The sequence below is a fragment of the Corvus cornix genome, chromosome 1A (assembly GCF_000738735.6).
Source record: "Corvus cornix cornix isolate S_Up_H32 chromosome 1A, ASM73873v5, whole genome shotgun sequence".
NCBI classification, from domain to species: domain Eukaryota; kingdom Metazoa; phylum Chordata; class Aves; order Passeriformes; family Corvidae; genus Corvus; species Corvus cornix.
The window spans coordinates 34,281,821-34,308,241 of NC_047057.1; the positions used below are offsets into that span (position 1 = coordinate 34,281,821).

A 26,421-nucleotide genomic window follows, 5' to 3' on the forward strand; every position below is an offset into this window, starting at 1 on the left:
ACATAACAGAACAAGCCCAGAAGTCCATGAGATAAAATACCTTGATTTGCTTCAGACAACTCCACTGGTAGGAAGCTACTGTAACATACAATTTCTGGACGAAGGGAACACTCTTCTAACATCATCAGTACTGGATAGCACAAATTCACTCACTCATTACATCATTTGCTGGGGACTGACCCTTTGGGCATTGCAGCCTTTCCAGCCTGCGTAGCACCCATCTGCTTCGAGTCACCATATGAAGTATCTGTAGTCAGTTATGATTTCTAGTGTCATCATATCTAGCTTTAATAAATTACTCTCTCTGAGGTAACATCTTGTCTTTCTTAAGTCCACAGATATTCCAGCTGAACAGGTGAAAGAGAGAACTAAACAGTGAAGTGCCAATGTAATGGGCTCTGCCAAATTATCCAGCATAACTTAAAAGAGAAACAAAGCAACCAACCATTTTTATTTTCAGTAATATGCATACATAATTGCATACAAAATCAAAATGCAATCAAGTGTGTACAAATTTCAAATTGTTCTTGTATAAAATTTTCAAATGAAGTAGTATTAAAACCTGAAGCCACACACAAAGAACCAAAATACATGCCAGCCACCTATTTCCTCTACTTCATTTTAACTTGTCGGCATCACTTGGAAAGATAGAATGAGCTGTCAGCATAAATCACAAACACTTTTCACTGTGACAATCATAATGGTATCAGTCTCCCCAAAGCAGGAAACTAAGACAAGAGGTAATTAAAATATCGAAGTCAAGAAAATAACATTCTTTTGAATTTACTTAAAGAGATCACTGCTCCTAAATACCTGAGTTTGAAGTGGAGCTGGGGAACACCACTGGTTAAGTTAGTTGGCTGAGTTTTCTTTTTCTAGAGAAGCTGAAATTAACACTAAACATGGGTCTTAGTCTACAAGACAAGCATTCATGTCAGTATAGCTGACAAACTGCACTACTGTATGCACTGAACTTTGATAGTCATCCTAGCCAAAAACCTGTGGACAATGAACAAACCCTAATGCTTCATGTCCTTTTCTTAAACTCCTGTATGTTCTAAGTTAGTGTCATTAAGAAATTAGAATTTTTTGGTAAAAGGTTAAAAGCAGTAAGTAATAAAAGTAACTTTTTGTTACAGCGCTGCGTTATGCTGACAATTCATACAGTAACATAAACACATATACCACTGCTGCCCTTAAGATAACTCGATAAAATAAAGCAACTGAGGTATTTGGTGAACAATGGCGTCGCCCCTGAATACTGTTCTAGGTCATACTGCATCACTACAGCAGAATACCTTGAAAAGTAACACACGGGTTTCGTAAAATAATTATTATCTCAGTGCCAAAAGGTGCCACTGTAAAAAAAGTAAAACTTCACATGGCTGTTGTGACATAGTGAATTAAGACCTAACTCCCAGATATAAAGAACGTAAATTTTCAGCATCATCAGTTTAAAATATTTAATTGGGATGGCAAGTCCTAAAACTCGGGCCACATCAATGGTAAGTGAAAGGATGCTGTGTGAAACCTACAATCACAATTTTTTTAAATGTACACCACAAACTGTACAAAATACATCATTTTACAGAATAGTTTCTAGACAACAGGTAGGAGAGACTATGTCTTGCCCCAGAAATCCTTCCTCTTCTGAGCTCGTTCCAGTACCTGAGACGCTAGAGAACTAGACGCTGCCGAGCGAGCAGAAATCTGAGACAACCTGTCATCTGTGGGGAAAGCAGAAGGGAAAAAGTAAATAGGACGATTAAATATATATATTCAAACACAGCTAACATATTTTGAATATTTTTATGCCCTCTTTCACAATGGATGCTAAAACAATAGCACAATACACTTCAATTCAATTACTTGGCAACCAACACGCTGAAGAAGAACCTCACAAGGAAGCCTCTAGTATGTTAGTTAAGAGATTGACATGGCCATCTCTTGAAAAACTCCAGAATAAGATCCCTGTATTCACCTGGGAATTGCCCAATTCTCCAAGTCATCTTGACCTTTACTCTCCTGTGTCAGCAGACCTCAGAAATTGTTCCTCTGCCACTGAAATCTATATAGACTAGACTCTGGTAATGACATTCTTGAAAGCAACCCACTGCTTCAAGCAAAGCAGACAACCTTAGAATAACTCGACTAAAATACCAGAACCCATGTTGCCAAAAAGAGCCCTTCTGTGCCACATACAGCTAGGTTGCCAAATCCAGCTAGTGTGCCAAAAGCTGCTAAAAGGAACACGTTTTTCAAGAAAACAGAAGTTTACCACAAAGACAAGAAGAAGCAGGCTTTAGAAATACACTTTTGAAGGGTCTTCCTTTTGAATACAGGGTCCACTTCACACACAGTGTAATTCCTAAAATTAATCAGTCTCGATGTTGCTTGCCTGATAAAGCACATTATAATTCTTTAACAGCACCAAAATGTTGCTACAGGTCTGTAAAGATGCTCTCTATGAAAAACGACCTTAATTACACTCATTCTCCTGCAATGGATTAGAAAGAACTGTGTCACTACTTTCCAGACCCCTCACCAACAACAACGAAAAAAAATTCCTACACTCAATCCAAACACCACCAGTATTCCGTCAGTGTTTGAATTAACTTTTCAGTAGAGTTTCTAAATTCTTAAAATACAGTGATCCTAATAGCCTGTAACAGGCTCACACACTTTGTATAACAACTATATTCCCATATATGATAAATTGCTAACTGCACTTCTGCAAATAAGACATGTCATTGGATTAACTCCCAGGTTTGTATGTATATGAACAAATACGGACATATAAAATATCTGTGAGCTGGCACATTTTGCCTGTTTCTGCAAGTTCATACATTACCACACAGCTTATAGGGAAAAATAATAAAGAAACAGCAGCTACAGCATTTAATCTGTGTGCAGCAAGCTGGTGGGAAGCTGCAGAGTACTACAGGATTTTTGCATGTTTTATGTAGTTGCACTGAAGCTTGGCTGAGCCATCTGCACCACCCACATATTTTTCAGCCAACTGCAATGAGTAAAACAGAGAATCAGTCTGAGCCTTGGTTAAAACCCAAGGAGCAAAGAAGCGCCAAGGGGTACAGAAACAAGCTTTGGGTTGTTCTGGAGTATAACTATAAATAAACTGCAATCAGATATAAACCTGCTCTGCCCATACTATGAGCTGAACCAAACACAGGTGATTGCAACTAGCACAGCACCACACCAGGCTCGACCTCAGACACCACACTAAGAAAAAGTGTATAGCAGACACAGTGCCTTTGGTTGGCTAATGCTACTGAAAGAGTTTATTTTTGTCTGCCCACAAAAAGGCCAAGAAGATGCAGCTGTGCAATGGCTGCTCTCCCAGACTAACTTTAAAATGAACATTAAAAAAAGGCCAAAACAGCAATCAGAATGGCAGGATGCCATAAGCACCCCTAACACACTCAGCAGAGGACAGGTGGGAAAATTAAAGTCAGAGGGATCATTTTATGTTGCACATCTGGGGCTAAAGTCTCACGGGCAAAACCCTTATCTTAAAGTTTGTGGTACCTTTTAAGTTGCAACCAAAGCTACTCCAGATGCAATATGGGCTGTGTTGCAGTTTCCTTTAGTTGCTATCAACACAAAGGCTTAAAAATGTGTGGGCAGGAAACAATTTTAGATATGGAACTAAGCAAGCTATAGTAACCATATCAAGAGCCACAATGGTCTATTAATTTTCAGCCACATTTAACGGTTTATTCGTATTACCCTATACCTTCATATTCATACTTCAGAGAACTAGGTTGAACATGTTCAAATTATTTTGATGAAAATACACTGTAGTTATTCAGGCAAACACAAACCACTATTACTTACTGCATTCAGAAACCTCTCACATTCATGCAAAAGTTAAAATTTATTTAGGTTACATAGAAGATATACAGTAATACTTTGGGACAAGAAATACCTTCATCATTACGGTTTCTTTCCCGAAGGGGCAACTGGAAAGTTCTCATTTTTGGATTGCCAAGATTCCCTAAGACAAAAAGCCAAAAGGCATAGTTTTGAATCATTTCAAAACAGACAAAGGAAAATATTTCATTTTAGAACATTTAAAAATATTGTAACATTATTTCCAAAACAAGAGTCTTATAAATAGCACACATAACAAAAATTCTACCAGGCTCCTTTACCTTAAGATGCTCCACTGTATTCTTCTCGAGACACTACTCTTTGGTACCTGCTGCAAGTTACTTAATGAACTGCACTCAAGGTGCAGAACTAGAACCTAGCACCAATTCTAATCTTTCTGAGAAAATTCTCTGCATTTCACCTTTCCACTTAACCTGACAACTAGTTGCTCCGTTCTAGTATGGAAATACTACTTTTCAGCCAATCTCTATAATCAAAGGACCAAGAATTGTGGGACTTTAAGTGGCTGTAGAAAGTCTTTCTGGAATGGAGACAAAGGGGACAAGGAGTCTTGTCTTTATCAAATTTACATCCCCAGTACCCTTGAACATAGTTAAAAACTTTTGAAATGCTTCAGTACAAATCCCTCCTCAGCCAAGAAAAGGTTTTTCTCAATATCCAATAAACCTTCTAGAGATAGCTTTTTTGTTTCCTTATCCTGCAGAAATAATTTTAAGGAGCTTATCTATCAGAAATCCACAACTCTTGCAAAATAATACTACACCATAAAGGTCCCAGTTACACACCGCAGTCAGCAACTGCAGCTGGAAAAGTGTCACAGCATCCAGCTGCAGCTTAAATATCAAAATTTAGAGTTGTTCATGCTAAACCAAATTATTCTCATGAGCAGTATTTATTAAAATTAGTAAGGCAAAATCAGAAAACAAACTACTGTAATAGAGTGATGTTAATGGAATCTGAAAACAAAGGTGGGTGTTGTGCACATTTCCTCAGCAAGACTAACCAACCATATAATAGAAAAGCTTTTGTTTACAAACAGCACATTCTTTGTAGAAACCGTAAGGCAGCAAGCTCAGCATCTCTTGGCCTGAGCACTGCACAGTAGTTATCTACATCCTGCATCCCTCTAACACACACTTAATAAATAAAACCCACCATTATGCTGGAATTCTGGATCCTTAAGAGTCCCTTGAATACGATGAGAGGGACTCCAGCAAGGCACAGAGCAGCTTTTTGCTGACGTCAGCACAGAAGTTGCAGAGGACTGCTCTTGCTGGGCTGAAACAAGAGGAACTTGCTCATCGCCAACCCTGTTAGGAGGCCACTGATCCTGCCTAAGTGGCAGAGGATCCACAGTTCCCAGGCCAGCAGGTGGAGAGTTAAAGTGTGAAGTGGCTTCCATTTTCACATCAGGCTACAACACAATAGAAAGAAAAAAAAAGGAAGGATCAAAAAAAGCACAAAACCACAACATCTCATATACAGCCTTCCAGTACAGATCCTCAAATATGCAGCAAATGTTGACTTTACACTGCTATACTTCTCATGAAAGTACTAAAAGAAAAAGTATTCCAAGCTTGTGAGACAGTGTAAAGAAAATCTGCTCCTAATAACAAGTGTTTAATACGGACTGAAAGTAATCTAATCAGGTCAAACCAAGAGCTTATTTTCTGAAACTGTGATTTTTTAGATTTTACAACATAACCAACTTGTCATGCAATTGTGTCTGCTTCTATTACAGAACTTACTACAGAGGATGTACGCAGTTAAATGGTAGCTCTCTTCATAGAGAGACCAAGCACAACTTGACAAAAAACTATCAAAATTTTGAGGATAACAACTCCTAAATGTTCCTATTTTTCTTTTAGTAATTATGCAAGCTGCAAAGTAAAAGCAGCACAAAAGTAAAGGAAAGGTAGAGTGAAACTATTATGGCACATTAACCTATGTTTTACATAAGCACCCAACCTCTCCCTCTTGAATTTCCTCCAACTCAAGCAATGTGGAGTTGTGCCACGGTGATGTCAATGGCTACAATAAGGGGAAATCCTACTGGCAACCTTTTTATTTTTCTGTAAACAGATCCCACACATTTAGCAAAAAAAAAAAGTGAAGTACATCTAATCTCACTCCAGTAGCATCAACTCCTTTGACACCTCAAAAGAACTATTTATTCAGACACGCACTTTTTAGCCACAGACACTGACAATTTTAAGACAGCAAATAACAACTCAAGGAAAAGGTTTCTTAAATGAATTATTCATTATTACTTAAAAAGCACATTCCTACAATTCATAATGGTAAGTCTGTTCTCTGGCTCACCTGGAAGGACCTTTTTTTTGAAGGGTTTGTTGCTAAATTTCGCTTTCTCTGAGGTGAAGATGAAGACTTGAATTTAGGAGCAGACACTAGAACAGTACCTCCTATTGTATTGGAAAAGATGAAAGATGTCTTATTACATTAAATAACCTAATAAATTAATTCAATTATGTATTTTTTTCTTTAGTCCTTGAAAGACTGCTTTGCATTTAGAAATCTTTTTACCAACAGCTGGGGTAGTGCGATCATGATGAGTCCTCGGAGTTCCTCCAAGAGCTCTCGGCTTCGGAGTAGGACGCCTGCTGCCTCTCCTTGAGGATACAGAAGAATCTGACACAGCTGCAGATGTGTTTAATACTAAGGCATTTTCACTGAAAAAAAAAAAAGAGTAATGATTAAAGGATTAGCTAAGGAAGGACTCAGGAGTCTTGCACTCAAGCTTTCTGCTTCTAATCCATTCCTACAATGAAGCCTAAGGCAAGACAGTTAAGGCCTTAACACCCCAACAGCCTGTAGCTAAAACATCTGCTTGCAAAGGGGAGTCCTGGATTCCAGCCCTTAAGCTTTAGTTTCTGTATTTTAAAGAGTCTCAAGCTATAAATCCAGGCTCCCTCTGTCCCAACAAACCCTGAATGTATGCTATACGTGAATGCACTATACGGAGGCTCAACAAGAGGGCTGCAACACTTTGAACCTGGAAAAACTTTGAACATGGTTGCTACCTTAGAGGTGGGAGTGTGGTTTTGACATTCTTCAGTCAATGTGGTGGAACTGAAGCCAAATATACCACATTTATGCAAACACTATAGCCCCCAGGTCATTAAATATACATCATAATATGATACATACATACATCATACATTATATATGTATATATAATATACATCAGCACTATCACTCCAGTCTTCTGCCTCCAGGTGCATTTCAAAAGGAGGTGGCAGCACACCCATGCTACGGAGGAACCTGATCCTATCAGTGCATGATAGACACATCTAGGCAAAGAACTCCTCATTTCTAGCTCTCAAGAAGGTGTGACATGCAAGCATTAAGCTGCTCTGAGTGGCTGAGTCCAGCGCACATCCCAGAACACACAGAACCCCACTGCAAGACAACAGAAAATTGACAATGTCAGAGAAATCTATGAACTAGATAATCTCTAGAATTAAATAGAAACTTAGGAAGATTTCCAGATGATGGTTTTGAAAGCATGCATTTAATATCTGTTGGAGTCTAACATCTCAAGTTTTCTTTGCTTGGGTTTGCATACACAATATTATCCCCAATGGAGACAATTACGGTTTCTTACCTTTCATTAGTGCTGCAACACCAAAGACAAAATGCAATGAGGAATAGAAAATGTGTAGCTGACATGGTTACGAAGGTCAAAACTATTCAGAATTAAATGTCTATCAAAGTTAAATATTGTTTGACAAAAAAAGGTATGCAAAATTTGTACAATAAAAAGCCAGAGACTTCTGAAACTAGATACAATTTGGATCTCTCAAATACAGTACTATGCACATACTGAGCTGATCTCTCATTATTTGTAAATACCCCTCCGTGCTTAGTAACGCAATCACCAGTGATTACTGGATATTAGTTATTTTTCTCCCCTAAGTCCTTTATCTTAATTTTTTTAAGAAAAACAGATGCCTAAGTACAATATTAGCACATATCCTGTCCTGTCAATCCTACACTGTCAACTTGAAGCAAATTTTGAGTTTTAATTTTCACTAAACTTGGCTGCTGTGTAGTCAACAGTCTGTTCTAAGAGGCCCATACTACAAATGTCATAGTTTTGGAGAAAAAGATTAGAATCATTCATGAGTCTACAAACCTCTGTCTTGCAAGTTAGAAATGCAGTATTATTAATGATAGATCCACTTCCATCAACCAGATCAATGTCTTAAACCTTCTCATTCCTTATCATACTGTTGAAAACAGAGGTACTGTAACACCAATTTACACTCTCTTAAATGAATCTGATTTAAAAACAAAAACTAATTAACCTACAAATTTCTGACCTGTTAGAGGAAATATACACACACATACATATATACAACCAAAAAAAAGTTCAGTTTTACCCTTCAGCTTTCTTATCTTCTTTGGCATTCTTACTGTTTTCTTCTAGTTGCTGGGCCATGACTGCAGCCTGTTCATCTGGCTTTTCTTCCTCTTTCTCTTCTGTTGATTGTTGATTTCCCCTTTCTTCAGTACCTTCTTGTTCATCCCAAACTAAACGTCTTTTGACTGGAACAGTTAAAGCATTTGACATGTCTTTCTTTGTGCTGTCCTGATGTGGTTGTTGTCTGGAGCCAGGTTGCTGTAGCACTTCAGGGCTTGGTGCAGCCTCTTTTTCAGAAACACTGGGTAAGAAAAAACACAGCATTTTGTATCACTGATTTGCACAATATACATGTCTATACAGAACACATTCATCCAGTTCAGTTCTTTGCAAGCAGTACAGCTCAGACATTAAAAAGTGGTACAGGTGAGATGATGACTGGTTAAACTGCCACTGAAGTTTTAATTGATGCTTAAGCACATCCCATTTTCAAACCAGATTTTATGAAAACTCTTGTTATATTACCATTTCCAAAAATGCAATGTAAATTAGGGCTGTATTTTCAATTTAAACAACATTATGAGAAGTACTCAAAAAAAACTATTTCCATACAAGGGACTGTCTGATGGCATAATTTTGAAAGTCAAGCAGTCTAGGAAACTCCACTTCAGGCACAACTTTTGAAAGTATTAAACTCTCAACTACTTACAGAAATCAGTGCAAATTAGCCCAGTGCATAGAAATGAGATCAGTAAGAGGATCTGTATTTCACAGAAGAAAACAATCCAGTAAACCAAAAAACTTACACTGTATTTAGTATCACATATTATGGTGTAATAAATACTATTTTACATGTCATCACCAAACCCTTATTAGAGCTACTCATGCAAAAAGGGCAGATCTGTCACACACACATAAGAAAGGATGGCACATACAGCAGTGTACAGAGGACTACACAGGCATCCAGAGCACTGTTTTTAAATATCAGATCACCTTCTACTAACACGTTAATTCTGAATTTTCCTAGCAAGGGATTTAGTATCTGCCAGTTCTGACAGCCTTCAAAGAAAAGAGAAAATGGATGCACACCTTTCCAGTTCCTAAGTCTTCACCTCTGAACTAAGCAGACTCAACCACAAAATTAGTTAATCCTGACAAGAATGTCGATAATATCTGAGTAGGCAAAACATATTTCATATCATTCCAGTGGAAAGGACATTACTTCAGTATGCCTCAGTGCAAAATTCTGCTGGACTTGATGAGACTAAGGTTGCCACACTAAATATGCATTTGTGGGGAGTTACAAAGGAGTAACTTTCTCTACTTTTAGAAGAGTGGACTGTGCCTTGTTTTTCAGTTTGAGCACTTATCAACTGACATATCTGTGAAAAGGTAAACTCCCTCATCTGTTCCAGAGAATTTACATATCAGAGAATAATAGAACAGCCCAGGTTGGAAGCATCCTCAAAAGACCAACCAGTCCAACCCTCCACGAGGAAAGGGAGCCTAGATGATTACTGAGCACCCTATTCAATTGTATCTTGAATGCAGTCAAACATTCAAGATCACGCAGCTAGGCTAAGCCTATATTCAGCATTTTGCTCAGTTTCAAAGCCGCAAAGTAACAGGCAGGAATGATGACCTTACCCTGCAAGATCTAGTGCTCTGATGTTGTTGCTGATTCCTTCTTCTGAACTGGAAGTTGAGGACACATCCCAAAGACTGTTATTATCAGACAGGATCTGATTGAAATGGTATCGGGAGAAGTGTGTTCCTTCTACTCGTTGCCTGTAAGCCTTCGCTCTTTCTCGAAGCTCTCTCACCTACACATCAAGGTTTCATAAATTGCACATCTGTTTAAATTTCACTATTAGGCTACTATAAATATTTGCATTAGCTACTGGCAGCTAGAAGAGAAAGGTAAGTTTACTCATAATACAGGGCCAGCCACAGCACAAACAATGCATGCCACAGTAAATGTAAGAAGCGGAAAGCAAAAATAATATATTCAGGAAGCATATATTCAGTAAGCATGTTTGAGCCATGAAGCCAAAGCGAAATTGTCAATTATTCATTCCATGAGCACAAAAATTTATGCAGCAACTGTGAATAAGTTTAGTGCTGGATTCTAGTTTTTCCATCAGCGCTCAGACACAGTGCTCCAAACACTGAAAAGAGGAACTTGGATGCAACCAACCTCCACATACCACATGGAATTTAGGGTGTTTTGAGATGCCTAAAGGGAAGAATACAGAGTTATTTTTAAATTTCTTATTTTTCCTCTCAACACTCAAGGGTGATATTGTTATTATCACCCTTGTAACTTTACTTCAGTCTAAGTAAGAAATTAAATACTAAAAACCTGTCAACATAGCTCTACGCTGCCTCCCTGAGATTCAATAAAAAGCTCTCAAACAAGTACAGTCAGCACTGGCATTCCACCAGTTCCTTGCCAAGATTGAGGAAATTAACTTAGATTTCCAAACATCAACACACAAAAATACATTCCCCACTAATTTATGATTCAAATCAACGGATCTACACGCATGTGGTAACACTGAATTTGTATGCTGCAAACACCACGACTGTCTGTAGCCACATAAATATTAGTGAAAAGTTAAGATTAATACAAGAACTCTGCGTGCTATTGTATGCAAGACACAGCATTAAAATTATTCCTTCTAGGCTATCAGTAACTGTAAGAATGAGATACAAAACTGTTCAGCTCCCAGTTTTACTCCAAAAGAATAAAAGTGATAACCCCCCTCTTCAAGGAGGGTTACACCATCATTTTTACAGTTAAGACCATTTAAACACTTGCTGTCTTGTGTCCTTCATCCAAACACAATTAAAGTGAAAGGAGAAAAAGCAAAACCAAGAAGTTTACATTTAAATTATTAAAAATAACTTTGTGATATCATGTGAATTCTGACTTACTAAAAAATGGTCCACAGGAAATAAGTATTTTATCAAAGAGCAGGAAAGTAATACTGACATTTCCTCTACCACATTTTCATAGCTTTTCTTTTTTATTCTTCCTTCATGATAGATTTCACATCATTCCTCCTGCAAGGAACAGAGTTAGTGGGCCAAATTCAGCTAATCCCACTAAAAGTAACTGGATGCAGCAAATGGATATCCAGCTAACATCCCACAACTTGACCCACTAAACTTCCAAAGAATAGCCCATTAAAAATATATGCTTGTCGTTTTCAAAGGAGAATTTAAAGTTTGATGTGCAAGTGATTTACTGGATTACTCACTTTAACTAGAGGAATAAAAAATTAATTATAATAGCCAGAACAGAAGGAACATAAATCCAGAGCAACAGAGTACTGCAGGGGGAGGAAGAATACTAAGTCTCCAGTGAATTGTGAAGAAGTACAAAGGACAACCGTCTCCTTCAGCGACTCAGCAGGCAGCATTAACTCAGCAGGACATAGGCCCTAGAGTCCTACTGCGATTATGAATTGCCCACATTAATTTTTCAAAAACATAATTGGAAGAGATTTTTTTTTTCGTTTGATTGCTGAAAAGCACCCTTAATAATAAATTTCAGAGAAGCAGCCTACAAGTAATCACTATGGCTAAGGTCACACCAGGATTCCATTATGGCATTTGCCTCTTTGGACTCAACTTCAGAAAGTCTGCTTTGGACGCAAAGTCACCCACGTGCAGTCCCAACTAAGGGAGAAACAAGACTGGTTGAGTTGGAATTTATCATCTAATCACTTATGCTAAGCAAGAAATGTTCTGTAGGCACCTTTCATAGGGGTGAGTCTCAATAACCCACCAGATGCAGAGGTTAGATACACTTTTGAGGAACATTTCTCTTGAAAATGATATGGAATCATGTGGAAACCAGAAGGACTGTTGGGCAGCCTATACTGTGAATGGCCAAAGTACCTCTGTTACTTTACAACAAAATGCGATTGGCACTCTTTTTCAAGTTATGCATACTTGCATTAATATGCTGTTAACATTTCTCAAATGTCTGGATTCTATTTTATCTCACTATGAATGAAGTATGTTATTCAGTCCTACACGTTACAGAATCATAGACTATCCCAAGCTAGAAGGGCACCACAGGGATTATCAAAGTCCAATTCTCAGTCCTGCACAGGACACTCCAAGAGTTACACCACGTGCCTGAGAGCACCAACCAAATGCTTTTTGAACTCTGACATGTTTCGTGCTGTGGCCACTTCCCTGGGGAGCCTGTTCCATTGCCCAAACACCCTCTGGGTGAAGAACCTTTTCCTGATATCCAACCTGAACCTCCCCTGACACAGCTTCATGACATTTCTTTGAGTCCCATCACTGGGCACCACAGAGAACAAATCAGTGTCTGCCCCTCTGTTTCCCCTTGTGAGGAAGCTGTAGATGTAAGGTCTCCCCTCAGTCTCCTTTCCTCCAGGCTGAGCAGACCAAGAAACCTCAGCTGCTCCTCATATGGCTTTCCCTCAAGGCCCTTCACCATCTTTGCTGCCCTCCTTTGGACATTCTCCAATAGCTTTATACCATTCTCATATTGTGGCACCCGAAACTGCCCCCAGCACTCAAGGTGCTGGGATCCCAGTGCAGAGCAGAGCAGGACAATCCCCTCCCTTGCCCAGCTGGTGATGCTGGACCTGATGCACCCCAGGACACAGCTGGCCCTCCTGGCTGCCAGGGCACTGCTGATTTATGTTCAATTTTGCCTTGACCAGGACCCCCTGGTCTCAAGGCACTGCTCTCCAGCATCTCATTTCCCAGTCTGTATGCACATGAATTCCTTGTCTTGCTTTAATTGCACACATGGCTTTGGCTTTACCCATTAAACTGTCCTCATCTCAACTCAGGAGGTTTGTCAATTTTACCCTTCTGGTTTTCTCCCCCACCCCACTGTGGGGGAGTGAACAACTGGTTATGTGGGGCACAGTTCTCTCCTGGGGTTAAAACATGACATATACTCACACACATCTGATTTGAAGTCTAACAGAGACAGGAGAAATTCAGGTAATTGCAATTTTAAGTCCCTTCTATATGAACTCCTACTAGGATCTAATGTAGGTATGCATACATGAAAATGTGTATGTAATCAAAGCACACTCACACTCATGATCCATAAAGTATGTTATTATAGTCTTAAAATAAATTTGGCTCTTCCAGCTACCAGAATCCTTCACTTAGAAGGTCTCAAAAAACATAATCATTCTTTTTTTTTAATTCTTCATGCCTACTGCCACAGAACTTCTTCCGAGTTTCCTGCAATTCCCTTTTCAGCAAAAAAATCTCTGTGGAAAAGTCTGATGCACCCAAAACACATCTTGACAGTGTGGGAAATCCTTCATTTTCATACACTAATTAAATGCCACATGTAAAGTTGAACATCCATCCTCCACTTGCAGTCTCCTCATTCTTTCCCTCAACTGTACTGCAGTGACTCCTCCTAGCTGACTGTGCCACAAACACACTATATCCCAAGGCAATGCATCTTTAGTTGCCCACCTTTTAGCTGCCTACCAGCCAATTGCTCTTGAAGCTGAGCACTGCTCCTTATTGGTTTGAACGTTTCACAATACAACATCAACAAATTAAAGTATTATACACCACAAAAATGACATAATACTCTACAGAAGCATTCAATATACCACTTGGGCTGCATGCCATAGTTCACAACATTTTGCAACCTTAGTTACAGTAAATCTAAAGCATATATCAATGCATATAAAAATTAAAATATTGCTTCTTTTCAGTCCTCTAACATCCCCTTGAGGCTGTTTACACAGAATGGATTATCTCATGCATGCATACACAAAATCTGATTATGAATCATCTCATACTTTAATATACTTTAAATATTGATACCAATTTATTATTGCTTACTTTGTATGTATTCTATCAATATTTCTTTTTTCTAAAAGGAAAATTACTTGCTAGATTAAATCTAGCAAGAAAACACAGAACTGAAAGCTACCAGACTACTCCTGCAATTCTCAGAGACCCTTACTTTCAAATTCGCAAAACCCAGCACCCCAAAACCATTTGCCTGAGTTCTACCTTCCACGTCACCATGGACCCAACTGATGAGGAAACTCACATTTCCAAGTATGTGCCACACAGGTAGCAGCATAGCGTCTCACAAAGGCTCCCTCTATCAGCTGGGAGAAGACCAAGTCAAGTCAGTGAAATCAGAGAGTTGCAGAGCAAACTCTAGCAGTTTCTTAGCACACTATTAATGGTTTTGATTTCCTTGACTAACTCAGGAAATCACACTTAATAATGCTAAGAAATGTTGTGGTCTTGAAGCTACTCAGCCTTTTCACAGTTCTGTCAAATGACTTCCTATACAGTATAACATGGATTGCAGTTTCTGAATGAACTACAAGAAAATACACAGATTGACTGAAACTTGCCAGAAAAATTCTCAATTTTATGTTATGTATGACTGAATTCAGCTGACTGCTTTGAATGGATTCAGCATGGTAAGCTAACAAACTGAGCCTGACTATCAAGCCAACCTAGGCTGATACATACGTTGTCCTCTTCCTTTTTTATTCTCTTGGAATCTCCCATCATTCAACTCTGTATTTTCAACACTTCTGCATGTTAAAACTAGGCTGAACATCAAGAATAAGATTACCTGTCACAAGAGACTCTGTTCTGAATGATCCTGATTGTAAGGGAAACAACACTTCTCCCTCACTTTGGGTGTGACATTAATACATTTTTTCAGTCTCACCATCCCTTTTTTTTTTCTATGTGTTTTTCTGACTTGTCAGAATCTAACTGCCTTTGTATACTCACCTTTGGGAGCTTGAGTCATTAGCATTACAATCTCAGAACTGTATCTTATAAACACCACAATTCAAAGTTTTTTCATCTAAAAATCAAAATACAAAGCATACTCAGGCTTCAGATTTTCTAAGAATACTCACCTGGTTGTGAGCTTTACTCTTAATACGAGACCAAACTCCATCTTTGTAGTAATACTGGGTTGGAGACAAAAATTTTGACCTATATTCAGTGTTCATCTTCCTAAGAAATCAGGAATGATGAGAGAAAAAGAAAGTGAAGTTTGACATCCAGAATACTCTTTAAGAGCCCTTTTAAAGTTACATCAACAAGCAAAATATACCTGCACCTAAATGCCAGTGAGATGCAAAAAACACTTGCACAAACAACAGCTCAAACCAACACAACTAGGAATGCTGTGAAAAATACTCATTCACAGCTGGTAGTCCTTCAAGTAGTTTCTCCTGTTGTTTTTTCCTTGCAACACTTCCACCAGAAGCTTTTGCCCTGACAAGCCAGCCAGCAGAACATAATACACACATCAGCCTCAATTACTTCAATGCAAAGTGTGGGACCTTGATTTAAGTCACTGATGAAGGTACATTTAAGTAAAAATGCCTGGTTTGGCATTAACGTGTCTGAGACATTTCCTCCTATGAACTCCACTTTAAAGGCGCTCTGCACATGGGTGGGGTGAGCTGCTGGGGCTGGAAACATCTGACTGCCAGAACACTGGTCAGTATAATTCATCTGACTATGTCCTACTGGCTTTGATCTTCAAAAGACCTCAGTACTTGAAAAGATGGGTTCATTTTTCCCTTCTGCCACACACATACAAACAGAAAAATTAACATCATCTAACCTATAGCAGGCAATAAGTAGTACTTCGAGTCCTTAAGCACTCAACTGTGGATGTATCAGCTTAAATCTAAAGACATTTTTGGATTTAATCATGCTTCAGAACATTACCAACTTAATTCTAATATAGTCAGCACTGGGTGAAAAAGCCCTGTTTTTCAATCCTTCTTCAAAAATAGGTCATAAAAGCCTAAAGTCAGAGAATAAAATGAACCTCGTAAAAACAAAAATATCGAAGTCGAAAAACCCTTTATACTCAAAATTTCTTTCAATACATCCCCTTCTTTAAAACTTTAAGACAGAATTCCTTTGCTTTGGTTGCAAAACTAATGGATTAGCATAAAAAAACATAACACTGCTATCCCAGTCAGCCTGCTGCAAAAGCAGGCCATGCAACACAGCTTGCATGCTAGTAACAATCCTGTCTGCATACTGAGAACTTGCACATTTTGACAGCTATTTGCCCAGTGTTTTTTTAAGAAAATTTTGTCTTGTGCTACTACACTGAAGGCATAAGAGGCAGAAATTTGCCCTTAGATGAAAAGGGCCCAGCAAATTATCAAGAATTTTGCACATTACTCACTGCAAAATTGACTACAATCTACTGCAAAGAGTATGAATACCAAATAGTTAAAGGTTTCAGCTATACTATATCCACTCACTTTTCCACATAGCAATTTTATTTCATAGAATTTTGGGTGATCATTTTGTAATCAATTCTCAACATCCAACAGCATTCAGACTCAGGTAAGTCTCCTCTCCCATCTTCAATCTAATGCCGTAACACTGCCACGAAGAATAAAAGCAATTGCTGGGGCGTACATTAAGCACAAACACAGGAGAGATGGATTAATCTAAGCATTTTAAAGCCTACTTCCTGGCTTTTATTTCTCTTGACATATCTCACGTGTATGAAATGGAAATATGAGTTCAATTCCTGCAATGTAGGCATGTGGCAGAAAAAAAAAGGTAATTCAATAGCACTCAGTAACATACAATGTCATTTCGTTTCCATGCTTCTCAGATTACTCTACATAGGACAGATTTCTTTACTTCCCTCTACCTCATGTGTATGCTTATGTTACTCAGGCACACAAGGTCTTACAGACCAGGATAAGCAGACATCAAGTACAATCACCACAACTTTAAGGTGTGGAGTAGGCACAGTAGATAGAGCAGTTTGAAAAGTGACTATGACTTCCAAAGCACTTGCTGAAAGTTCAGCTGCAGCACTGCACTGATTTTATTTCATTCATGTTAAATTTACTAATACTACTGTTACTGCATCACAAGGTTCAACTGAACAGAGTGGGTACAAAGCTGCCACTGCCCAGAGAAGAGGATGGAAATTAACACCAGATTTAGACGTACCCACAAGAAGCTCAATCTCAGTGCTGCAAGGGGCATTTGCCCCTGCAACTGCAGCATGCTGTGGCTCAAGGTCCATAGTCCATCATTCTAAATACTAGGCTGCTGCACACCTATTCACTAGTCTAGGTTTTCCTATTTTATACATACCCACGACTTGTATGTAAAGTGAGGGGCTTTGGACTGATATGCTGCTTATTATTTTGTTTAGGATGTTTCTGTTCTGATTTCCCTTGTTTTGCTGCATCTTCTGCTGGTTTTTGAAACGGTTCTTCCCTCTTACTCTAAGGCAAAGATAATTTTAAAAATACCACATTAGCTAACAATCTGAAAACCCTCATATTTCTTTTGACATCAAGCTCTGGCAAATAATTAATTTTATTTTAGTGTTAGCTGTTTTGAATATTTAATGCAAACGAGAACACCACATTCTTTCGTTAACACAAATATAAACTAGCAAAATGCCAAAGTTAAGACTGAGTGCAACATTCTGTTGGTTAGATGATCCATTTTGTCCACTTTACAAAATTAATTTAACATGAAACACAGAAAGCAAATAATACGATACGTGTGCATTCTAACCTGAGTCCAAAAGGCAAATTTTTAAATTTTTTTATTCTGTTTTATATATGTTTAGATTTATTTGTTTGGGTTTTAAACCAAAGATTTTGTTTTTCCTGATTATTTTAATCTTTTGGAAATCCAGTGCATGACTTCTGATTCTGCTAGAGATCTTCACCGATACTGTTCAAATTCAATTTTTAAAAAAAAAAAGCCCACCAAAATCCCCCAAAACTTTTTCAAGATATTCATCAGAGAAGAGGTATTGGTATAAACAACCAGATTTTTAGACACTTTCACAAAAATTCCCTTCTTATGACTTCTCTTACTTCATTTATTAGCTGTTCTCAAAAAATAACCTGAAATTCCAATACTTAAACCAGAAAAATGCTTCCTGAAAGCCTCAGGCTTTTCAAGCTTTCTTCATGTCTACTTAAAGAGGCAAAAGGGGACATAAAATTTCTCATCCCCAGATGGGATTTAAAGAACTGGACAGGTCTGAGTTTTAAATGATGAAACCTCCAAGCCAACAATCCCCTCAGAAGCACCAATGGCTTAAACTAAGCCAAGGCACTGCATGTTAAGTACACCTTTTGCTCAGCAGTGGTTCTAATGAACACCTTGCCTGACAATGGCCCTTTCTGGTCTATCAGCAACAGACATGGGTAGTGAGGACACTTAGATTACTGGGAGCATCACACAGCTGGTACAACCCAGCCCAGAAGATTCCTAAAAAACCAGAATGACAGTTTTATGGAACAGGTCCTAAGGGAGCTGACTCAGAAAGGCAAAAAAGGAAGAGGTATGCCCAGCGGAAGCAAAGTCAGGTGACATGGAAAGAATACAGAGATACTGTTTGCCACTGTAGGGAGAAAATTCACTATCTCTGATTTATGACATTCAAAAAGTTCCAGACCTCCCACCTAGCCCTACTGCACACCAAGACATGACATTGGTACCAATGAGAGTATAAATCAGAGATTTAGATTGCAGAAACTATTCTAATGACTAAAAACAAAGTGTCAATAGGGAACAAAAAAAAATAAATAAAACCACTTCAAAACTCAGAAATTTAAAACTTTAAACTGAAAAATTGCACTACAGAGACTACAGAACCCCCAAAGAGCAGAGCTGTACAGTATTATTTTCAGTCTTTTACAGCGAAACCGCTACTGAGTCCAGTGTCACCAGCAACACTAAATAATTTCAACCTAAACCCACCCCCTTATAGATTAGATCAAAACTGCAGAAGTACTACTGAAGCTTTTCTTTCAGGGAAGTATTTACTTGTTCACACACCAGCAATTCTTTCTCTTCTGAACCACCTCTCTCTTGTGGACTCTTAAGAGGAGACCCTTTGGAATTTCTCTCATAAGCAGTTTCAGAAGTAATTGCAGGAGATTTAACCAGAGGTACAGATTTCTTCGTGTTGCAAATAAGCTGTGCGGGAGAGAGAAAACAAAACAAAACAAAACAAAAGTGTGATTTGTTTACCTTAAGGCTAAATTTTCAAAATCTGATATTTATTCACACAAATACATCACATATGAACAGAGTGACAGTCATCTGTACGAATACAGCATGTGGAGACAAATGAACTTCTAGGAGAAATTCAAGAGAAATTTAAATACATTTAGAAGTGACCAAGCCAGACACAATTAAATCTGTGATCAAACACTGTTCTTACTGAAGTTTACTATGAGAAGTTTGGTTTGGTTGGTTATTTTTTGTTAACCTTCAGAGCTGTATGGAGGATCATGGCTTTTTAAAGGCATGCCATAAAACTTCCATATGAGTCCTCAGTACATGTCCTGTCCATAAGTAAGAGAAAACTGCCCTCAGTTTTAGAGCTGGATGCTTAGAGCTTGGGCAAATAAAAATCCACTCTTTTTCAACTAATGTAGTATTATAAACCAAGGTAGAGAATTTGCCTAACAGAGTATTATCTCCTCATGGGGTTCCAAATTTCAAGACTGTGCCATACATGAGAAGCATGCATTTTCCATAGATTTGCTGTGAGAATTTAGGTCTGACTTATAACCTAACTTGGATAACTTCGATATTTTCACAGAATCTCTTCAAAGGAAAGGTATTGTCAGTATTAAGGTATATTCTCAGTCATATCAATGGTGAAGAATATCAATTTGTTAATATGTGTAACTTTCATCATTACATTTTCCCTAAGTCCTACTTATCCACAATGTGTAGAGCCTACAGACTTATTCTCACTGCTTCTTACTCTGTATGAGCTGTGAAAAAAAGTCTTTCTTCTGAAAAAAGCACAATGTTCACAAGCATTAATAAGGAAATTATCAAACTGATTGCACACAGAATCAAACAGAATTCTCTTTGACTTTTTCCATAAGGTGACTTTCTGGGACCTGCCTCTTCCTCAAAAGGTCCTGTGGCTTCTCTATACTACTGTCACGTATTTCAGTGAGTTTTCATTGCATAAGCGGCTGCTGGGAAACATCCTGCAGTACATCCACCTGCTTGGTACTCCAACAGAAAAAGACAGGATAGTGATTATCTTAGTCAACATTTATTGCCTCTGAAAGCTGTTACTGAACAAATCTGCCACCTGAGGATAAAAAGAGCACACCATCTCTAGTAATCCCACTAACACATATGCTTCTAGTGAAGAAATAGAAGACAAATGCAGAAGTGCCTATTTCACACTGTAGAATGACCAAAAGACTGATCCTAGGTCCTGATCCCAGCAACAGTTAGTTAATTGAAAACACAAAGCCGTCTCACACTCAGTTACTCTTTGAGGTCTTGCTAGAAATAGCAGCATTTTCAACCCTACAAAGGCCAAACACTCATGAGATGTATTAAAATGTCACAAGAGTATCTTAAAATCAGAAGACTCCACTTTAAATACAAGCTGTTGTCATGAAAGAATAAAATACTAGAGACACACTTTACTGCTTAGAAGTGTATGTGCACAGAGATGGAAACTGAGAATAGGAAACTGGGGCAACACAAATAAATTAATGCAAACAGAAGAACATGGTCCTGTTAGAAAGAATGAAATGCAAGGCCTAAGGAGAACAAACTATTAGGTCTGACCACAATACAGAATCACATGGAAACAAATCCAATTATACTACACTTTTGTAAAGGGAGAGAGAAAAAAAAATCATGCAACAACATTAAAGTTTGTCTTTCCCCCACCAAAAGAACAAAAAAAAAGGAAATATTTTTGAAAGGAAAACTTTGCTGATACATAAAAAAAAGTATTAATTTGCTTTTTGGATTTTTTAAAGTTACCTGTTCAGCTGCAAGTATCGGTGACTTTTCATGAGGACTCTTCCAGACAAATTGGCTTCGATATTCAGAATTTCTGGGGAAAGTTTTTAAAGGTGGAATATATATGTCTGCTTTTCTCTGAAGGGCTCTGTGAAACTGACACGGTAAAAAAAAAAAAAAAATAGAAAAAGAATAGCAATGATTGTTCCCTTTCCTACAATGTTTTGCTAGTCAGACATCTTTCAACACACACTTTAAAAACAATGGTTTGGGTTTTTGTTTCAAGAACAAAATGAATTGCAAAGTACATTTTCTCATTATAGTCAACAACCCCAAAAAGTCTATATATTATTGGCTAAATCTTTGTTTAACTGAAATTAGCAGTGATGACACATGAAGAGCAAATTCCTATTGAATTAAGTAGCACCAAAATCTGGATCTCAAGCATACTGTTCTCCCAACAAAGAAGCTACAGCAGAGTATCAAAATACAAAACTAAGGAAAGAGTTCAACAAGACAGTCTGAGCATCTGTGCGAAATTACTGTTAGTAATTTTTAGACTGGTCAATTAAAAAAAAAAAACTATTCCCTTACCCCATTACCCATTTTTTCTGGTTGCTTTTTTGGAGATGAAAATGTTTCATTTTGATTTGGTGGAGCTTCAGAGGGTGATTTTGTCATGTTGTTCTCTGCAAGGGCAAGAGCTGTTTCACCACTAGAATCTACCACATGTGATTGAACTTTTGGGGGGAGTCTGGGTCCTTCTGGTGTTTCAAGTTTTTCCTGATTCACATTATTGTTGTTGTGGTCAGTGTGCAACTCTGCATCTTCAGTTTCCAGTGGGTCACTCAAATCACAATCTGCTGTCCATTCAAGGGACTTCGAAATCTGTGGATTATGGTAAGGTACCCTTCTCTTGGAAATGAATTTTGGTTCTCTCGTGATTCCTGAGAAAAAGCCGTATTAGATTTAACAAAAACATTCACTGAAGACATAATACCACTCTACAACAAGAATAAACTGAAAGCTTATCATACAACTGATTACTAGAAAGCATGGTTTTAGTATCTTGGAGCAGTGACAGACCATGAATTAGGAGCATGGCTGTGAAATTCTGTGTTCTTTCCTATGTGCAAATTATTTTCCTTCCACTGAACAGACAGGAACATGGTGCTCCAGAACCATGTTGGATTAAACCCTATAAAGCAAAAATGTCCCCAGGACTATCCTGTACAAACTGATTCTGGGAGCTAAACAAGAAAACTAACATAGCCAGCGAAAAGAACGTGGTTCACACAGATACAGAATAACCAACCTGTGGGGACAAAGTACGCTACAAGCACTTCTCATCACCCATGCACAACACACCTTGCTCAACAGGTTCCCTCTGATTGTGACAGATCACTATCCACCTGCAATTTAAGACCATCTCCGGTAACATTTTGCAGTATGAACACAAAAACATTTCCAAAAATAGAAAAATATTTTGTAACAAAACCAGCTATCAAGTTATTTCAAGAATTGCTGGGCTTTACACAGGCAGGTGAAAACAAAATTACCCCATCATTTCAAGAAGAGTATTGAACAACTGAACACATTTGAAGAGGGAAATCATAATTCACTTCAAAGTGCTCAACTGCAATGGAAAAATTAGTGAAAGCCCCTAACTGGCTGAAAAAAAGTATCTTCCATGAGAGGGACACTCCCATCCCATGAAGAAGCAATGTAGAAAGCGAGAACAACCTATGGTGAAAGGTATATAGAATGTCCATATGTCTTACTACACATATAGGATAGGAAAATCATTACAGTGGTAAAGCACTGGAAAAGCAGCCAAAGGGCACTCCAAGCACCTGCAGCTGTCAACTTTTTGCTGAAATGTTCCAAGTGATTCCTAAAATTGCCAATTATGTGATTCAACAGGAAGAACCGTAAGTAAATCATCAGTAACAATCTGCAAATCCTATGAGGTACCAAGAGTGACATTTAAAGATGTAGGTGCTTAAATGGCCAGAAAAGAGGTGGGAGTGAAAATTAACACAAATATGTAGAGAAACTACAGCAAGCATACACAAAACTACCATTACAATGTGAGAAAGAGGAGAAGCTGCTGCACTGCTAACTTATGAGTTTATTGCAAGGACTGTAAAATTTGCAGTTTAGTTTGACTGGAAAATAAGCATAGGTTGCCATTTTAAAAAGAAGTTAACATGCTTAGATGTTTAAGCATTTCAGAATTAGTGACAATTATAGTCCTCAATAAGAGGTACCCATACACAGACCCATGTGCTAGGGAAAACAAGGATAAAAAAAGATGTATTTTGAAGTAATGGAAGAAAGCAGTAATAAATACATAAAGCAAAATCTTTAGCAAGATTAAATTATTTATTTAAATGTCTAGCACCTTGACTAAAAAAAAAAATCCATATTGCCGGTAGTCAGTTCTTAATTACAAGGCCATAATTTACAACACTTAGTATTGTAGGAATGAATGCATTGTACTCTAATTACACAGACTGAATACTGCAGCTGCAGTGAACAGCACAAAATTTTTTTAATCTGCCTTGTGCCACTACAATAATTACTATTTTTTACCACTCCTTTTCAAAGCACTGCAGTTGTCGTCCCTCTTCAGCTTACTCTTCCTCAACTCCTTACAGTCCTTTCAATCCAAATGCTATTTCCATTTTCTTCCCCACATTTCCCTGCCACGATAACGTCTACAATCCTTAAATCCTACACTACAGTACCACAAGGTTTTCAGTTTAGTGGTTGACCTTCTCTTTTAGTTAGCTGTACCTGTTAGGTGCATAAAGATTTCACTTTATCGAACTTTGCCCCAAGTTAGTCTCCCCTTAAAAACAGAATTTTTTTTACTATTTCCATACATCACAAATAACCCAATACCACCCTCTACACACTTTATATGGGTTAACACTGCACCTGCATTTCATGTTCGGATCTTGGCATACGCTGCATGTCAGAACTACTTTTTTCCAAGGTTTATATAAATAGCACCAATTGAAAATAAAGTTTCAGTGTAGCCATAAAGAATATAGAGTTCAAAAACACACTCTAGATGATGACCAAGACTATACTTTTAATTTAATTACAAAAAGCACAAACCGTAAACACCACCAGTTCACTGTGGCCATGCACTCATTGCTGCAAACCTTTGCGGGCCTTGGCTGCAACCAAGGGCGCATTTTTCAGGGGCACTTACCAAACTGATCCGACCGAAGTCCTGCCCACAAGGATTTCTGCTGTTGGGATGGGCTACCAAACTCTGGACTTCTCCATTTGAAGTTTCTCTTGTATTCACTCAGTCCCTACAGCAAACAGAAAGGAGTCTGTCAAGCCACCTGCGCATATCCTGCTTCACTGCTCCTGCCGGTAACAGATCTCCGAGGAGGGAAAAACACCAACACGCTGCTGCAGGATGAGCTAAGCTGGCAGGGTGCTCTGCATCTTCCAAACCCACCCCCATCGGAGAACAAAAAGTACTGCTGAGAAAACGTGGAAGCATTTCATGCACCAAATAAACAATATAAAATTTTAAAAAACCAAAACCAAAAACATGTCTCTTATGTCTTCAAGTGAATGGTTTCAAGAACAAACACAGCCTGGACCCGCTGTCACCGCACGACCAACCTCCTTCTGCCTTTATTTGCCGGTGCTGCAGCGCAGGGGCCTCCCCTTTCCCGCTACCCCAGGACCGGCCGCAGCCCCACTCCCGCCGCCCTCCGGGCCCGGGCCGTGTCCGGCCCGCCGGGCCCCGCTCCCGTCCCGCTCACCTTGAACCGCACGGGCATGGCGGAACCGCGGCCACCGCAGCGCCGGGCCCGGACCCGCCACCGGCCCGCCTCCCCTGGGCCCGCGGGGCGCCTGCGCGGCGGCCGCCTAAGGCGGGCGGGGAGCGCCCGGCCCCGCCGCTTCCCCTGCCGGCCCTGCCCCGGGGCCGTGTTGGCCGCGCGGTCTCCGCCTCCGCTGGCGGCAGTGCTCCCGCGGGCTGTTTTCGCCGTGTTGCCCACATTAAAGGACTGATCCCCCGCCCGTGGCAGGGTAACGGTGCTGTGCGGCCGGCGCTGCGTTTCTGGGGAAGCACGACGGGCAGGCACCCCGTGCTAATGCATCGCAAGGCTGGGGGGATCTCGGGCGCCTTGTTACCAAAAAACCCGCGTATGCACGCGTGTAGCTTTATGTTGGTACAAAAATAGCGTTTCTAGAAGGGAAAAACCCCAAGTTTCCTACCCTTCTGGAGCCTCTGCGATGGCGTGCCAGCTGCCGGTCCGCCTTCGCCACCTCACCCGACCTCGCCACCCGGTCAGGAGATCGTAATCCACCTTCTTGTTCAGCTGTTCCCTCGGGGGTCGCTTTTCCGACTGCCTTCCCCCTGCTAATCTCCATCCAGACTGGTTTTGACTGTATCACATTAAAAAGAGCGGAGAGGGCTGTGAAAAGAAAAGTGCACGGACAGACGTACCGCCCGAGAACGGCCAGGGCGGTCTGTTTACATTCAGTGTTGCCCGTGGCTGCCGACCCTCCCCGTGTTCCTGCTGCCAGCGCCTGTTCCGGTCGCTGTTGCCTCTGGAGCAGTGAAAGCTTCCTGAGCGGGGGCTTTGTCAGCTCTGCCTCTGCAAAGCGCCCTGCCAGGCACGGGAGGAATGTCAGTGCCAGACCCACTCACTCAAGCAGCATTTAGGTGCGGTGGGACCCTGTGTAACTGGCCAGCAACAATTTTTTACTGTCGATGTGAGACAGGAGAGAGCACCTATCTGTAAGCAAACGCTTGCGAGCAAAGTAAAATATTCTTCTGCGATGTGAACAGCGGCGGGGGAAGACAGAAGAAAGGTCCTGCATTGATACTGTTTCCAAGTTTCACACATCTTTATTCATGAGTTTCAAGATCAAGGCAATAATTTTGGTATGATATACTTGCCGATTACACTTGAAACTGCTATGTCCACCATATAAAGCTGTTTGTTTTGTTATTACAGTGATTTATGTCATAATGTTCAATCGGGTCTAGTTCAGTACATTTTCTAAAGTAACGCGCAAACTTGCTACAGAATGTGAAAAGCCAGCTGGCAAAAGTACAACGTTCAAAATACATATTCCAGGTTTGCCAGGAATCTTTCCTCTCTGATATATATATGGAAACTAGGCCAAATGTAATTTCCGTATGTTTTTAGGGTGTTTTTTAATTACCAAACTACAACAATGCTTTTATAGATGGTTTGGGGCTGTCTGAATTTGGAGATGGATTTGATTCTTTAGTGCAGAAACATAGTAGGTACAGAAACACCATG

At 39.4% G+C, this 26,421-nt stretch overlaps 1 protein-coding gene across 6 annotated transcripts; it reads right to left on the reverse strand.

Annotated features, from left to right (window-relative positions):
• Positions 1-422: 422 nt before the first annotated feature.
• On the reverse strand, positions 423-25,653 carry MDM1 (Mdm1 nuclear protein). Of its 6 annotated transcripts, none has more exons than XM_039571076.1 (15): positions 25,364-25,653; positions 24,336-24,441; positions 21,707-22,059; positions 21,134-21,268; positions 19,148-19,300; positions 17,450-17,583; positions 15,217-15,316; positions 10,494-10,532; positions 9,944-10,119; positions 8,316-8,597; positions 6,457-6,602; positions 6,235-6,335; positions 5,068-5,326; positions 3,947-4,015; positions 423-1,727 (listed from the first exon to the last, which is right to left on the reverse strand). In XM_039571076.1, the coding sequence occupies exons 1-15, from the start codon at positions 25,517-25,519 to the stop codon at positions 1,621-1,623; spliced, it is 2,316 nt and encodes a 771-aa protein (XP_039427010.1). In that variant the 5' UTR covers positions 25,520-25,653; the 3' UTR covers positions 423-1,620. The 6 variants fall into 6 exon arrangements, with proteins under 6 accessions (XP_039427010.1, XP_039427007.1, XP_039427006.1 ...); XM_039571073.1 differs by lacking the exon at positions 25,364-25,653 and adding an exon at positions 24,907-24,986; XM_039571072.1 differs by lacking the exon at positions 10,494-10,532 and having other exon boundaries at positions 25,364-25,612.
• Positions 25,654-26,421: the final 768 nt, after the last annotated feature.